Genomic DNA, 17,497 nt, shown 5'->3' with positions numbered 1-17,497 from the left:
TCAAGTACGTGAACAAGAAACACGTTGCTACTTCAACGACGACGCGTTTGGGATTTTGTTACATATACCTCACTCTTTATTTTAGTTAAGACTGAACACACTTTGCTCCTCGTCCATCGTGATCGCACGACGATGCTTACAGGCTTCAACTTAATCAGCAGTTAGCACTCCCTTGGAGCCCACCAAAAGCGTTTCACGTGTAGGGGGCGGGGGTCTCACGTGAGCGCGCGTCTCTGCCTAGTCCGGCCGTACTCTGCCTGCATCCTACCTTGGAGGAAGTGCAAAGATTTGACGAACAAGATGGCTGGCCGCTGCCGCAGGCTGTCTCCACGAGCGCAGAGTGCTCAAGATCGCGTAATAAGCGCGTTGAAGGGAAAGTCGGCAGAAGCGTTCGCTCCCTTCAGTTTGCACGCTTCATCCGACCAGCGTCGGGACAGTGTGTTTCTCGGTCATCGAGCGAGATCTTTTGCGTGTTCGCCTGAGCGCGCGTGAAACCGTGCTTGCTACTAAGTAACTGAATGTGTATTACAAATTTACGACCGATAAACCTACGAACCTTAATTCGCATACTAGTGTGATACTTTGCTATCGCTATCAATGCTTAGCCTTTAGGCTGTTTCACAAGGCGCTATTTTCAGTAGGCGACACAGCGAATTCCGTCGCTCAACGACCACCGCGACGTCGTCCGCTCTCCGCGACAGTATCCCAACAAGTTGGTCGCGCCATCACCTGTTCGCAGCGATCGGTGCGATGTGGGACGAGCAATGCGTGTGACGAAACAAAGCGCCGTCAAAATAGGGGCTTTCCTGTTTAACCGCGCGTTGGTAGCTCTGTGGAGCAATGTCGCACACCAGTTTTAGCTATTTTCTAATAGGGCGTATCCACCACGGTTTGTGGCTTAGTAGCTTCATAAAATTTTTTTTCCTTTCTTCCGCTTACACAATTCGTTTAAAAGGAGAAGCTGCACGGTATTCAGATCGGGAGAAGGACACCGCTTCAACATAAGGCACGTACCAACTCGATCGCCACCGTCGTCAACATCTTCATCGCTACAAATTGCGCCAGCTGCTTATACATGCATAGTCAATAGTAGCGTGTTTTTCTGCAAGAGCAAATGCTCATCCAGGATAAGAAGTTGCGGCTTCAACAGTACCAACGAAACTAGAGCGAACTAAACGGAACCACACCACTGACGCCGCACAAGCCGCACGCTCATACTTGCGTTGTGCAGCGCCACACTCACCGTATCTGCAAGCTGTCGTAAAGTCTCAACGTTTTTAAATGTTAAAAATGGTGTACCTATTCTGTTATCGAATAATAACAAGAATTTCAATAGAATAAGCGCCAAAAATGACAGCACACAAGAAGAAAACCAGACAGGACAAGGCGCTACTTGCAACTGTTTATTGAAATGACAAGTGGCTGATTATATAGCCATGAGGAGAGGAGAATGAAAAAAGAGGGACACTGAATACTTGAATGCGTACATGCGAGAACACTGAAGATATAGGGAATCACGCTTAATCTAAATAGAAAACTTGTCTAAAAACATGCATTCATTTGTGTATATATTCAAAGACGGGGTACTGACACAGTTATCCCCTCTTTTCTTAATCTCGTTGGCCTCCAACAACTCCCGCGCAACAGAATCTTTACTTTTATACATGATTGTCGTATCTTGAAGCCTTGCTTCACGTACCCGTTCGTCCTCATTTCCGCAGGCCTTGCAATGCAGCGGCAAGTTAGAACCATATCCATTTTTCAATGATAGCTTATGCTCGCGCAGGCGTTCATTAATACATCGGCCTGTTTGGCCGATATACTCTTTTCCACACTTCAATGGAATGTGGTATACTACCCCTTCTTCACATTTAACAAAAGGGTTCGTATGTTTAATAGAACACCCTACTTTTTTAGAGTCATCCGGACCAATCAGGTGGCACAATGTAGCAAGCTTTCGCGGCGCGGAAAACCAACAGGAATTTTGTATTTCACGGCGACGTGTTTCAGATTATGCGCCACTTTATGAGAATATGGAATCACCACCGCTTTATCTTTCTTTTCGACTGATTGACCTTCTTCACTTCTTTTTCTTTCTTTTTTCAGTTTTTTCAATAACGCCTCCGAAACTGCGCTTAAAACCAAGCAAGGAAAGCCAGCCTTCCTCAACTTCAAAATCTGGTCGTCAAAGCTTGCTTGTGCCTTATGACAGCACGATTTTCTCAGCGCGGATTCGAGGCACATAGTAGCAATTGCTCGTTTGACAGTCTTGGAGTGTGTAGACTTATACGGCAACACCTCCTTGCGGGCACGGGGTCGGTACATCCCGCAGGAGCCTTCGTCAGTAAGGGTTATGTCAAGATCTAAAAACTGCAAGCTGTTATCCTTTGCTAGTTCGAAAGTAAAATCTAAGCCTTTTCCTTGCTGTTTAAAATCAGTTAAAATGTCCTGAACAGTATGCGAGTAAGTCATGGAAGATCGTTCCGTCAGTAAAATTAAAAAATCATCAACATACCTAAAAACCTTGAGCACTTTGCCTCTGTCAAACACCTTCGATAGCGCTCTGTCGATGCCCGCAAGGAAAATGTTGCAAAGTACGGGAGCCACGCATGAGCCAATACAAATTCCTTTCCTTTGCACATAAAAGTGGCCTTGAAAACACACAGCTGTTGAGCACAAATAAAACTCCAAGAGTGTCATGAAGTTATCCACGGAAATTCCTGCGGTATTCTGAAAGGATACCTGTCCGTTCATCTCAATGCAACTCAGGACGGCAGCTAACAGTTCTTTTTGCGGAATAGAATAAAAAAGGTCAACAACATCTGTTGAAAACAAGCATCCTATCGAATGGGACTCACGCAAAAAGGCTATGACGTCAAAACTATTCTTTACCATGAATGGGTCATCTATAACCAACGTGTTAAGCTGCTTTAGAAGGTAGCGGCTAACGTTGTTTTGCCAGGAAGCTCTTTCGCTCACAATACATCTGAACGGTATATCATCTTTGTGCGTTTTTGCAGTAAAGAATTCATTTAAACAGTTTTTTCTACAGTTCTCGACGCTATTAGCGAGCTTCTGTAGTCCAAGGTCTTCACACAAAGCTATGGCACGGCTCTTTTCCTTACTCGGCTTGAGTTTGGTTACCTTGAAATTCTTCTGGATGGCTTGTAGAGCCTTTTCGTTGAACATGCCCGACGGCATGGCCACGAACCCTACTTCTTTGTCGGCCTGCAGGAGTGGAAGGTCATTGTCGTTGAAAAAATTCACGATACGTTTTGTGGGGGTTCTTGGACGAGTTCCTTTCTTAGACACCGTTCTGGTCAGGATGTCAACTCCTTCCAGCAGACACCTTTCCTTGTCCTCTGGTGCAGCTTTGCTGGTTATCCTTCTATTCAAGGAGAGAAGTTCATGTCCCGGGATCCTGGGCTCGGAGCTGAACTTGGGGCCTTTGTTGAGGACGTCTTTTTCTGAACTTGTAAAACAAATTCAACGCAACGCTGCTGAGGTGTCACCATGATGTCGTGAGTCACGTGGTTGGTACGATGGCACAGCGTTTTTTTTTTCCTTTGCTTCATCGATTACGCGATGTTTCAAGGAGGTTTAATAAACTTCTCAAGACTTTTCGTATCGAGAAATAACTAGCACACACTCAGAAATCAAGAGAGCCCAAGGCAGCCAATCGCAGCGAACATCATTTCTTGTGCGGGAAATGCGTTATCAGTGCCAAAATTTGAGCTGGACCGAAACAGAAGGCAACAAGTTCGTAGGAAAAATCAGCACTTGAAGTCACCGCACTGTCGCCAGAGCTGCAGAGGAGGCTCAGGCTGTAGCCAACGTTCGAAGAGGAGGACTTGGGCATCACACGGTTCCCTTTGTGGTTAGGCCGACTCTAAGACGAGGCCGACTCTAAGACGAGGCCTACTTTAAGACGAGGCCTACTTGGCTCGGACTCGGCACCCCATACGCTCCACTGTGTGGGCATACACTGCGCATTCCCTTCGTTCTTTCACTGTTGACATTGCTTTGCCCCAAGAATTGCCACAGCGCATGTTATGGTTAAGCAACTATTGCCCTTGTTCGCAAAGCTGCACCAATCGAAATGCATAAATTTTCGCAGGATAAAAGTCCGCCGGACCAAACAACAGTAAAGCAGTGACCCGAATAACGTTAAACACAAAAAGAAATCCCTATTCCGAAAAAGCAATCTCGCATGCACACACACACACACACACACACAAATTGTGTGTGTGCGTGCGTATGCGTGCGCATGTCTTGTTTACACAATATCTTATTTTTGATTAAGATGAGACAAAGCACGCACTAGACTATTGGGGAAAGGATTAAACTCTCAGCTGTGGCTAATATATTGACGTTACTTTCGTAGACTCAAGGGCATGCGTTCTTTCTTTACTCCTGCCAGAAGGATGGCACAGGTAGGTCTGCAATAGCAGTGTATGATTAACGGAAATTCTAGATATATTACTATCTCCTTTATTCTTATGGAATACGGGAATTCAAGTTTATTATGCATTGCGTTTCAAGTGAATTAGTGAGTGACCTTGTGGACGCAACGGAAAGCGCGCGCTTCTGCGCCCTCACCTAAGCTTCAACACAAAGGGTTTAATATGCATCTGACGCTGGCATAATAGGCGCACACATATATTTAGAAATACAGAATCCGACAATAAGAAGCGCATGTAACACGGAACCTGCCTGCAAACCAACCGTTTGCGCAAGGCTTAATGCATACAGTGAAACCGGTTGTGTTCATCATGAAGGGGGTTCTTGACCAAGGTACCAAACCAGAGAGGATACAACTAATGCTAAAAACATCATAAACCAGCGCTGCGCTTTAGAAGTTCGTGGAGCCCTGCATAAATGTCTCTACGGTTCTAGGTAAGCGTCGAGAACTCCACAACAAAAAGGTTTTAGTTCGCACGCTCTTCGGCGCACAGACAAGTCACAGCAAGCAGTCTTTGCTTTAGCGCTATTACGTGTCAATATGGATGAAGTCTGCCTCCCACTCGTGCTTGAATGCTGGACAGAGATAAAAAGCTGAGGTAAACAATACGTAAAGCGAAAAAAAGAAACATACTGAATACCGCGGTGACACGTACAAGGGACGGGAATTCCTTACGTACGTTTAAACTTTCAACAATCAGAACGTTAAATTGAAACGACGGTGTGAGACATTTTACACTCCGGGGATTTCAGTAGCAAGCCGCGAATGATTTCCTCTCGGGCAAGTAGCCAGAGTCGGTCGATGAACGCGGCTCCGCGAAGCTCTTCGACGAGCTCGACATGCTGTAGCGCTTGAGCTGCGAGATGGCGTCGAACAACGCGTCGGGCACTCGGGCGTCCTTGGTCTCGGGCAGCTGCTCGACCTAGCAGCAAGGCCACGATGGCCAGCGACAGGCCGAGCATCTTCCGCACCGCCGGGTCCTGGCCGTCGAAGATGCTCGTCAGCGCGACGCCGCCCAGAACGCCCGACGAGCAGACGGTGGAGAAGCCCGCGGCGCGATCGGCCGTCGCGTACAGCTCGAGGCTGTAGACGCAGGCGAAAGCGAGGTTGGCGAACGCGGAGGCCAACACCAGCTCGCCGACGACGACGTAGACGTACGAGTCGCCTCTCGGGAGGGCCAGCTCGACGAGGGCTAGTAGCGCGACGGCGGCGCAGCTCAGCGGGAGACCCAGCATCAGCGCCCTCTTGCGCTCGCAGCGTCGCAGAAATCGAGCCGCCAGCAGGACGCTGACGGCGCGCGGGATCACCAGGACCGCCACCCGCCAGGAGGACGGAGCCGGCGGGGACAGGTCCCGTTCCGGTTCGCCGCATTCCGACGTCTCGCTCATGATGACGATCTGGCTTAAGAAGAGCGCCGACAGCGACGCGGTCCTCGCCACAAATCCGGGCAGGACGATCGTACTGGCAGGGCTGCCAGGTTGCGGAGACGCCTCCGTGGTGCGACGTTCTTCGGCTATCGCTGAAGCCCTGGCATCACGCAGCTGCCGTACAGCGGCACGGTCCAGTTCGACGTCGGAGCGACGCCCTCCTACGTGAGGGGACGTGGCACTGTGCCTGTCGATGAAGTCGGCGACGCCGCCGGTGACGAGCAGCCACCGAGAGGACTCCCGGACGGCCTGGAAGCTGGTCAGTAGCAGGGAGACCGGCACGAGGAAGGCGAACGCCAGCGTTCGTCGGTCGAACACATGCTCGGCGGCGCTGAGAAGGCAAGGAGCCCAGCCGCAGATAATGCTCACCGCCATCGCCCCGCAGAGGTAGTCAGTCCTGCGTTATACCGCGGCAGCTTTATCGGTTTCTTCACTCGTTCGAGTGTACCCGTGAGGCCCCATCGATAGGCGTTCTTGCAGCTTGTCGCGACAAGCTCGAGCCATTTAGTTTCGAAATGGCAATGCGACTTCTGGAAGGAGCGAATCAAGCGTAGCTTGAAGGGGAGCTCTCTTCTGAACAGACAACTGTTCAAGGGGACACAACATAGTTCCAGAAGAGCTATTTGCACAGGTCTGGGAGGGGGGTCATGGAGAGGTGAAGTGCTAATCTAAGAAGGCGGGGAGGGAGGCCAAGGCCATCCTCTCCAATTGGATCGGTCTCGGACTCTGGATCGGTCTGGAACCACCCAAAGCAACGTGGTGCGCACCAGACAGTTCAATTTTACGCCACACACCTTTGCACTCAAGGAATTGTCCACGATATCGACACGCTTTTTAATCTATTGTCAACCAGAATGAAAACGCCTCCGCCAATTCGCGGTAGAAGTTTGCATGAGATGGAACAAAAATCTGCGTTGTGAATGATACCGTCTCAGCACGACTCGGTGCCTGAGATGATATCGCCGTTCGTATAGTAGACACGAAATCCAAAAACGCATCCTTTTTTTTATACTCCAACAGTTCTCGATCGACGAAGGCAATACCTGGCTGATTGCGCGTTTGCCGTCGCACGAGCGGTATTGATTGTTATTGTACCGTTTCTACGTTATCGTTAACCTTGTTATATTGTTCCTTCCATGACTCCTCAGAACCTCAACGGGCGATATGCACAATGGAATACGGCAGCTCGCAGGCACAACAATAGGATTAATAGTGCTTTCAACACTTTGGGCACTGTGGCCTTCGAAAAAAAAGAAAGATAACAGCACGCTTGCGCGTCTACAGTCACAGTGTATTTCCTTTGGTGCGTAATATTACATACGCCGGAGTTCATCAGTATGCGTCACGTAGGAGCAGAAATGAGCTACCTTTTGTTCAATTATATTTATTCGAAACCGGTATGAACCCTCATGAACTGGTTTGAAAAGGTTGAAACCGTTGCTTTGGAGACGAGCCTAAAGGGACCGGGTAATACCCAGAAGCAAAAGGGTGGCTGCTGGAGAGGTTGATGAAACATTCTTCAGGCAAAGCGAAATCCTTTCTAGTGGGAATCGTAGAAAGAAACGAAGAAGGCGACAACTCTGCCCTTTTTACGATATGCACACTACTAAGGATTCCTTCTTTGTCCAATGAATGTTTCACCGTTTGTACACCCTGGCTAGAGGCGCGACACCCTATCGACGACACCGCGCTGGTCTGCTCCGTCCACCTTACCGGCAGCGGAAACTCCGGCCACACCGAGTGAGATGACTTGAATACGTCTAACGAAGCCGTTTCTAACGTAGAAGACGCCACGTTGTATCAAGCAGACCACGCGAGTCCGAAGACAGCCACCGCGTCGAGTGCCGCAAAGCGTATAGCATGGGATGCAACATAAAGCACTCTCCCATCGCAGCTAAAACCAGGCAGACCCCTATTAATAAAGGGAGCTTTACGCAATTAGATGGAGCAGCAGCGCCCATTAAAAAAGAAGTCTATAGATAAGTGGCGTTCATAATGCACCCCACTGGAAGGCTATCGTGTTTTCGCTGTACTGCCGGCAGTCACAAAAAGACCGCTGACGTCATGGCCGCCACGTTTGGAACATCGTGACTATTCAGTCAAGAGTTCGACGAAAGTTCGTCTGGTCAGGTAACATGATGATGAAGAAATTACGGCCACTGACCAAGTCAAGGTGAAAAAACACACAGAGACGTTTTGTGATCAAGGAACCCATACGGGTCCCGAAACGTCTCTGTGTGTTTTTTCACCTTGACTTGGTCAGTGGCCGTAATTTCTTCATCATCGTGACTATTCGTCGTGAAAAAAAAAATCCGCTATCACCGACCTGCTGGCTTCGTAGGTGACTTCGAACAGAAGAACGATGGAAACGAGCGAGAAGCCGTTCAGCGAGCCCGCCACCACCATGCGCAGCAGGACAAGCTGCAGGAACGAGTGCGCGTGCACGGTCAACGCGGCGGCGGCCACCGCGAGCACGGCGCACCCGAGTAGGACAGGCCTGCGACCCGTTCTGTCCGCCATCTTGCCGAGGAAGGGCGCGCACACGACGCCTCCGAGGTAGGTGTAGAGGCGCGCCGCGAGCACCAGCCACGCGTTGGAGCACACCAGGTCCCACTCGTTCAGGGCCGTGAGCACGTCCGGGGGCACGTCGAAGTCCCAGTCGCTGCACGGGAGCTCGCCCCGAGGCACATCGACGACCCCGGGCCACAACGCCGAGGAGGACGCGGAGCCCGATGTGGCTGCTGCTGCTGCGTCATCCAGAGAGAGAGCGAAGTAGCGTGAAGTTACATCGCAGTATCGGCCAACGGGCGAAGCAATAGAGCGTTTTAGTTTAGGGGACTCAAGCGACATGCGTACACGAGAACTAGGGCCGACGGTATTCCGCATGCGCAGACCCTACGTCCGCGTCTGCGCATGCGCAGAACCATCGCCCCTGGTTCTTGCGTACGCAAGCCGCTTGCGTCCCCTAAACGAAAGCTATCTAACGACTGAGATTGTGATGCGGGATTTGATGTGATCAACCTCGCCTCCGCACTCGCTCGACGTCGCAATCGCGCACAGCGTGAACCATCCGTAAGCAGCGCGACCCACCGAAATTTAGATAGATCGCTCGCGCTGTAGTACACACGTTTCGTTTGAGGGGTCCCTGATCACTGAATTCCTGATCTGTCACCGAATGCTGTCAAAGCAGTACTATAAAAAAAGGCAGAAGGCGTGTAGTTTCCCGAGCTTGCGAAAGTCCTGGAACGTGAACTGTCACCCATTTTGCGATAACGAACTGTCAGCAAACTCGTCAACCCTAAGCACGCCTGTGTGTATTGTACGCACCCGTGCCGTGCGAGTAGGGAAACCTGTAGACGGTGCATCTGCTGTAGCGGCCATCGGGACCCACGGGAACGGAGGCGTTCTTCCACGCCTGCGCGCTCTGGTTGGCGAAATCTGGCGGCTGCCTGCACCTGTGGTCCACCGCGTCGACGGGCGCCAGCAGCCGCATCGACTGGTAGTGGAAGGCGAGCGCCCCGAGCGACAGCTGGGCGCAGGCCAAGATGCGTAGCTGGTGCGATCCCTGGCCCAGAATCTCGCTCGTCGACGGCTCGGCCGACGTGAGGCGGTACGACTGCGCGTCGCCGAACGTGACCGTACTCTGTCCGCGCGATTTGCGCTTGGGCGACGGCGACAGCGTGGGGTCCTGGCCATCCTGAGAGACCTGCGCATGCACGTGCCAGTTCAGAAATGAAAATCAAAGGGGCCTCAGGAGGCGCTGGTTGAAATTGCGCCGCTGCCATGCTTGTCGCGATATCTATAGAAATTGCGGACCTCGTGGTGTAACAGAGTGATTAAATGCTTGCGGCATCAGCCAGTCGTTCCACGAACACATGCGCTCGTCCTCATACGCTCCGTCTCTACAACCCTGTGCGGTGCAAAGAAGGCAAGGGCTCGTTATCAGCCGTTCACTAACCAGCCTATCGTGCTCGTTCTGAGAAGGGAAGAGGGCTCTTCCACTGCCCGCTGCTAATGCTTCCGACAAGCTTCCTTTGAATCGTCGTCACACTGAGAGAGGTTACAGGCCGACAATGGATGAGCCTCTATTCTGGTTTGCTGTCGTGACCCGTAATTTTTGCTTCAGTGCCCGGAGTCGGGGAGGCCGAGTACGGCTACCCAGTTGACGATAGTGACCGAGGATAGTACGCGATGACCATGCAGTATGCACGAACCGGAAGGGCCCAAGGTCTGCTTCTAGATTTGCTCAGAGGCCAGGCGTGGGCCTCCCTGACGGTAGCAAGCTTCCTTGTCGAAAACCTCCGCACCATGCTCAAACTTCCCTTTTTGGTCAAGCGTTGACTATTTGTAGTCCCATGCATTGTGTGCAAGTTGTGCAGTCGACCTATTTTTACTTGAATTTTCTGTCCCGAGCTGAGCCGTTGTTGTGGACGCCAGGATATCAACGAAAAAGAATTTCATGGGGCGTTCTATTTGTGGCCACGTTAATAATTATGGGGTTTTACGTGCCAAAACCACTTTCTTATTATGAGGCACGCCGTAGTGGAGGACTCCGGAAATTTCGACCACCTGGGGTTCTTTAACGTGCACCTAAATCTAAGAACACGGGTGTTTTCGCATTTCGCCCCCATCGAAATGCGGCCGCCGTGGCCGCGATTCGATCCCGCGACCTTGTGCTCAGCAGCCTAACACCATAGCCCCTGAACAACCACGGCGGGTTTGTGGTCACGTTACAGCCTGTTTTCGTCGGTGTGAAATGGCAGCGCTGCCAAATATACAGTATATAACCATATAAAATGTTTATCATGATACAAATATATTATCGAACTATACAGCAATCGTTTCGTGGCTTACCGCCGGTGACGGCAGCTCCAAAGACGGCGGCATCACCAGCTTGTCATCCTTCTCGATAGGGGCGTAGCCGGACACTGGTCGGCTTTGGGCCAATACATTCTCCGAATCATCCATATCTCGCATACCAATGGCCTATGTACGTGCACAAAAAGTAGAAAAATAAAGAACTTGATGTAGTATCCAAGTATCGCCAGACACATCTTCGGTTGACAACCGACGTAGAACAACGTGACGTAGAACGAGACGTCTTTGAGATCGAGAAAAGAGCCTCAGCCTGCATTTCAGTTAAAACAGCATGAAATGTAGAGCAAACCGTCCGGCAACGTCAGATCGTCATCCCCGCTACAAGCTACATCGAGGCGTAAAGCCACCTTCTCTACAATCATATGAAACGAACGAAGCGACAAGCCACATTTTTTCACAGCTGTGTTTGTGCAATATCCACATATAGGTGTTAGGTCGTGCTGTCCGGGGGCAAAGCTTGCAAGGCCCGCAACAAAATCGGGCGTTTTGAGAAGCTGTCTTATTCGATGCTGCAGTTCAACCAGTAAGTCATTATAAGCTCAAGCAGTAACGAGTACGTCCTTGTAGCTATGACAAACATAATAGACCCCGTGAGCAACTGTCCAAAGTTTACAACAAACCCATTGCCTTTCTGATCGACTCAAATCATTCATGTGTCAGTCATCATTGAAGATGGTCTGCCTAACTGTAACAGCAACAGCTACTGTGAAGAAATTTCGAAGTTTTCGATACAGAGCAACGTCTTTCTTAGAGCTGTCTGAGAACCTCTGTTTGACATACAAAAGTGTACTGTAGAAGACGTCTTTCTTTTCCCAGGAGTTCTCCAGCAGCAACTTCTATTGACTTTGTACTTGTCACATATCAAATTGAAGTATTTTTAGAGGAAAAGTCAATCGTCCACATGATTCTCAGCCATATTGCAAGAAATTAAAAAGCTCAAAGATTTAAAATCTGTTTGTAGACGAAAACGTCCCTCCAATTTCTCAATCTCACAGATGCACACATTTGCATTGCACACACGTACGGAGCAGCAGTTGATCTCAAACCATTGATGTCCAGGGTATATTTATCGTTCCCAAGCCTCATCATGTTAACGAAATTAGAATATGCATTATTATGTGCATTCTCAACACAGTGATTGAAAGCCAAAAACAGCTGCACCCAACTGTAGACGACATCACTGTGCGATTGAATTGAGCAACAGTTTTATCCAACTTTGATTTCAAGAATGGCTACCGTCGATTGGAATCCTCTAGACAGCTGATGACGTTTTCCACACTTTTTGGCCTATTTCGCTGCAAGTGTCTCATCTTCAACACTTGCAGTGCCGCAGAAATATTTTATGACACCATCCACCAAGGGCTAAACAATATCGCTAATGTGTTGAACGTCAGCGACGATATCTTGGTCTTTGGTACAACTGAACGAGAGCACAACGCTACATTTAACGGGGCTTCTCGCGAGTCAGAACGCGAGAGACGCCACAAGAAGTCAATTATCTTATCCGCATGGTGTATTATTCCGGTTGTATTTTGCGGAACCTCGTAGATCTCACTTGACCTTTACGCTAGTTGACACTCAGAAAGCAACTAGTGAATGGTCTGCCTGCAATCATCAGGCCTTCAACAATTAGAAACAAGCCATGTCAAACACTTCGAGACTGGCCTACTTTGACCCGTACAAACACAGAAAATGTGTCGTTGACGCCATCGCTTAGACCACATGTGTTTCGTGCAATTCTGACTCAAACACCGTCCTATGCAAGCAGAGCGATAACAGTTGAAAGTCGCTATTCCCAGATAAAACTGGAGATGCTGGAGGCTGTGTTGTGCACAGATCATTTTCCACTTTACTTGTGCAGAGCCGAATTCGGTCGTCTCACAGATCACAAGCCTTTGGTTACTATTCTGGGAAACCCAGATCAGCTCGCGACCTGCCCGTGCACCGCGCTTTGCTTTACAGATACAGCAGAAGGCATACGACGTGCAGCAAACTGCCAGCAGCAGAAACACACCGTGCTTCCTAAAACATCCAGTGCCCCTCGAGACGCTGGAAACTCGAATCGACAACAAAGTACTAGATTTCTATATTTACTTTATCCAGCGCCACTGCATCCCAAGAGCCTCAAACAGGAATCAGTCAAACCAACAGATCCACAACTGCCGCAGCTTGTGAAAGTCATCCCGCATATTTTGCTGAGGATGTCAAAAGTAAAGCCATTTGTACCAATAAGAGCACGATTGACAACAACACCAGAAGGTATTAATCCTAGTGGAACACGTCCGGTTCTCCGGATGAAACTCCGGGAACGTGCTGTACCACATGCACACCGTCGACACCAAAAGATTATGCCGACTTGTTGCTGTCGCCAGACACCGAAGGTAGAACCTCTGCAACAGCCCGAGCCTCCCCATCAATGGTATCCTATCCGTGACAGGAGACAACCCGGCCGCCTTGATGAGAGCATATGCTTTGTTAGCCTTGTAAGGCTTAGAAGATATCGATTATTAAGTGACTATAAACTTTGCATGCGAAACACATAAAATGGGAGTATAAAATGTGTGCTCAAAATACTCGGGAAACTTTGCGCTAAGAAAACGCGTCAATATTGCGTCAAGTGTCAGCGTTAGTTCGTGTTTATTTGCGTGCACAGTTTGCTTGTGTTTAGTGGTTTGTTCAGTTAACCTTGTTGTGCTTTCTCAGTTCAACTTTTTCCTCGTAGTGTAGCGCCCGACTTCAGCCACATACGATTCAGGTGGCACACAAGGTTGGCACAAAACAAGACAGCTTCCTAACCCGCGAGTCTTTTCCGCGTCTGAATCTATTGCAATCTAAGCCATCAAGTTTCATGCCAACGTTACTTAGGATAGATATGTTGTTCCATTGACTTATCGATGTATATGACACAGGTCAACAATGGCCTCGTGTACTTTAAGTTGAACAGGGCAGAGTCGATTAATCGATCGCCTTGACAGACCTGCCAAACGGAAGTCTGTGGGCCTAACTACGACACGACTGCGTAGATTTGACTGACTGACTGACCGACCGACCGACCGAGCAACCGACCGATTGATTGATTGATTGATTGATTGATTGATTGATTGATTGATTGATTGATTGATTGATTGATTGATTGATTGATTGATTGATTGATTGATTGATTGATTGATTGATTGATTGATTGATTGATTGATTGATTGATTGATTGATTGATTGATTGATTGATTGATTGATTGATTGATTGATTGATTGATTGATTGATTGATTGATTGATTGATTGATTGATTGATTGATTGATTGATTGATTGATTGATTGATTGATTGATTGATCCAACCGACTTCTGCACTAGCCCAGTGTTCTTAAACTGGGCCACGTTGACACGTCCAGACATCGAGAAAACGTGCTCACTGCCGCCATGTCCGGATCTGTGTCACCGTGCGTGATGCCGGTGCTCTCCGAGGCCTCAGCAGCCAGCGCGATGGACCCGAGCTTCTCGTCCCTAATGACGCTGCTGCTTTTGCCACACGGCCCGGCCGCACCGCGGGTTGTGGTCGTCGTAGCGTTCTCGGGAACAACCTTGGCCACCGGCGTCGAAGTGGCGCTGCGGGTGGCGGCCAGGTCGGCTCCCGGGTCGATCGAGATGGTCGTCGACGACACGGCCTCCTTAAGGGGCGTAGACGCGTTGGATGGGAAGAGCATGCTCGCCTCGGAGACACGCGACATTGACGGTGTTGGCGTCTCACCGGCATGCCTCTTCTTCGATTTTCTGCAACAGGGCGATCGGACGACGCCGTATCAGCATGCGTACTACCCTGAGCAAGTTTACGAACCGGGAATTTCGCGTTAAAGCCGATTTTAATTTGCGCATTTTACTGTAGCTTGAATTCGAGGATTGCAGTCGAAATATGGCGATGAGATCTTTTCAGAAAAACCATCAATTTCATGTTGTGGGCCTGAATTACGAATTGATTCCGTTTCTCCACAAGCCTGTGCTATGCGACTCAATAGAGAAGTGCCACACTGGGAACGACCCTTCCCCCGGAAATTTCGGTGTTTGTACGTGGCTTGTCCATTCTTTCCTTTTTTTCCCTCATCCTCCCCATTTGAGAGCGTAACGCTCTCCCTAAAAACAATTTCTGGCTACGTTTGTGCTCGCGGGTGCTCGACTTGGCACGGCGCGTTGCAAAAGTGAACCTGCAGCCATAAAGTTTTCTGCAACAATTATGAGAGAACTCTGACATAGTGATTGTTTAACTGCAACGAGAATACTGGGCATATAATTATGCTCGTGTTTGTGTGAGTTGCATGTTCTTGTGACGTTTCTCACCCCGCTTTAGCTTTCCTAAGTTCCAAGAAATCACATTTCGCTATACCCGCAGGGAACGATTTTCTACGTACATGCATATTCTATGTGAATTCTTCCGTATATGGCGAAATTTCTTTTCTTTTTCACTATAACAAACTTTGCAAAGCCGTTTAAAGCCAGAAGAACGAATCTTACGCAAATCTTTGTACTGCCCTTCATTCCCATGCTGACTGAACCACCATACTTACTGGTGGTTCAGACAGCCCGGGAACATGTCGCCGTAGACACTAGCGCCAGAGTTTTCTCCAGTAACTTTCTCAAGAAACTGTGGACTACGCATGGCCTCCGAGAAAGCGAGCTGGAAGTAGCTCGCGCAATCTCTAAGGCCATGAGCTATAGCGGACCTAATAAACTTCCGCAGTCATGTAATCGCAGTGGAGTTTGCTGGGAAATAAACGGCTTGTTTTCTTCTCCATCTGATGCGCGGAATGTGTCTTCTTTAGATCTTAAAATAAAATAATCGCGATTCATCCCCTAAAGACGTCTGCATGCAATTTCTCGTGCGTTCTACGGCAAACTTATAAATTTGTGATTAACTCTAAACAAGAAAGCATTGTAAATTTGTGGGCCCTTTTTATAATAGTCTAAAGGGTCGGAAGAAAGAATAACGGTTGCATGTAATAATTTTGGCTTCTGTGCATAAAGGCGGACGTACACATTAAAAAAGAAATTCATGTAGAAACCCATGCTGCGCTTCTACGTTTCTGGCGATTTCTATCAAGGTTGGTAGCCCTGTTGGATCCGCTAAAGAACCAAAACCTTTAAATGCCAAGTGCCAAACCCTATCTTCGAGAACGTTGAGGCGAGCCTGTTTTTCGACAGTGGTCACGTGTATCATGGATAGGTTAGGCAACGGTCCGCTTGATGATTGCGCTGCATGTTATCATGCATTCATTTCCTTAGTTGATCTGTGGAGATATTATGCGTCAAAAATGGCGTTTTGTTGTATGTTCGAGACAAGATTACGCCGCTTTTCTTCTACGTTTGTCACTGGTCATCCCTGTGAATCTGCAACCAGGTTCCGGGGAGGGCCGGAGGGAGGAACAGGGGACTGTCGCTGGCTCGTTGGTTCGTCCATTCGTTCAGGCTACTCGCATACTTTGGCAATGGTCTTCGATGGTTTCTACACATATTTTTTTCAGTAAACGCAAGAATTACGTATGACGACGAACGACGCAACCCATCTAGCTGAGGGTGAGGAGGGGAGAAAAGTTATTAGCGGAGAGTGAGGGTCAGTATGGATATGGGTAAACATTTACCAGGTGAGGATGAGGCTCACGTGAGAAAGAATCATGTGTTGGGTTCGGCAGAAAAAAACGGAAGATCATTTACTCAGCTCTGTTGGGGAGTTGTTTGGTCTGAAAGAAGCGAGAGATTAATTTTCCTTAAATTTCAGTAAGCCCGCGCTTAGATAAAATGGGCTTGATCCAGCGCCTTGCGTGAACTGCGAAGAACGCGACGTTGTTATGAACGTTGTTTTTACTGCAGCTGGGAAACCAAACTGTTCGCAAATTCGAGATATAGCAGACGACTACTCCTGATTGCCACAGGAGGGCGCCAGGCGGCGTCCAAGTTTGTGGCACCTTAGTGATTATACACTACCGAAAAGGGCCCAGTAACGCAGCAGCTCACCTCCTCTTGGACGTTGCCGAAGTCCCCGCGCCGGCCCGGGAGCGACTCCGATGGCGTTTCGGCGCCTTGGAATCTTTTCCTTCTGCCTTGGAGTACGTGCCTCCTTCGCTCATGGTGTCAGCTGGACGCAAGGAGGCGTTATTCTCGGTCGGAGAACTCGATCGCGGCGAAACACGAAACGGCGTTCGATTCAACTTCTTCTTCGTAACCTTTTAGGCACGTGCCCTCTGCTAAGGCACGCGGAAGCTTTGGCCCACATAGAGTTCCAAAAATGCATGACATTTTTAGTACGAAGCCCCTTGCTGCGGCACTAGCTTTTGTTTTCCTTATATACAGAATACTGTCTCAAAATACTCGAGAATATACTTTCTGTGTCCCTCTTTTGTGCTTCGCACTGCACCAATTAGCCTGTGGTCACGGCACTTTACCCTACCTAACCCTTCTGCATCTTGAACTATGCTCGGATGTGCAGAAAGTATGAAATATATTTCGTTTCTTGTGCCTCCATTAAGGCTTTTCCAGGTCCACTGCCTGTTACCTCGATTCCTGGGGAAAGTATTCATTATTCGGAGCCTATTCCTTTACGCGAATTCTACCAACATCTCCGCTCTAGTGTTCCTAGAATCGAATCCGTAGCTGCCAATTGCTCGTTTCCCAGCCTCCTTTTTGTCCACTTTGGCACTGAAGTCTCCCATGGCTGCGCAGCACCTGACCGCCGCCTTGGTCAGGTG

At 49.0% G+C, this 17,497-nt stretch overlaps 2 protein-coding genes across 2 annotated transcripts in view; both read right to left on the bottom strand.

Annotated features, from left to right (window-relative positions):
• Nucleotides 1-17,497, bottom strand: part of LOC139061021 (uncharacterized) — a 230,374-nt gene that overhangs the window by 121,837 nt on the left and 91,040 nt on the right. The window contains exons 7-9 of the mRNA XM_070540439.1: nucleotides 14,177-14,534; nucleotides 10,744-10,875; nucleotides 9,217-9,595 (exon numbers count right to left, since the gene is read on the bottom strand). Coding sequence (XP_070396540.1) covers nucleotides 9,217-9,595; nucleotides 10,744-10,875; nucleotides 14,177-14,534 — 869 coding nt within the window. The remainder of the gene's footprint in view (nucleotides 1-9,216; nucleotides 9,596-10,743; nucleotides 10,876-14,176; nucleotides 14,535-17,497) is intronic.
• On the bottom strand, nucleotides 2,823-9,192 carry LOC139061027 (solute carrier family 22 member 7-like). The gene is made up of 2 exons (XM_070540449.1): nucleotides 8,216-9,192; nucleotides 2,823-6,286 (listed from the first exon to the last, which is right to left on the bottom strand). The coding sequence occupies exons 1-2, from the start codon at nucleotides 8,773-8,775 to the stop codon at nucleotides 5,167-5,169; spliced, it is 1,680 nt and encodes a 559-aa protein (XP_070396550.1). The 5' UTR covers nucleotides 8,776-9,192; the 3' UTR covers nucleotides 2,823-5,166.

Source organism: Dermacentor albipictus, chromosome 6 (assembly GCF_038994185.2).
Source record: "Dermacentor albipictus isolate Rhodes 1998 colony chromosome 6, USDA_Dalb.pri_finalv2, whole genome shotgun sequence".
Taxonomy (NCBI): Eukaryota; Metazoa; Arthropoda; class Arachnida; order Ixodida; family Ixodidae; genus Dermacentor; species Dermacentor albipictus.
The sequence above is the reverse complement of the archived record's forward strand: the minus strand, read 5'-3'. Positions and strand labels throughout refer to the sequence as shown.

Excerpts from the sequence above, each read along its gene's own strand:
- LOC139061027 (XM_070540449.1), bottom strand. The coding sequence starts at position 8,775 with ATGCGGAATACCGTCGGCCCTAGTTCTCGTGTACGCATGTCGCTTGAG. Across the intron at positions 6,287-8,215 it reads GTCACCTACGAAGCCAGCAG|GACTGACTACCTCTGCGGGG; the intron begins GTCGGTGATAGC and ends GGTATAACGCAG.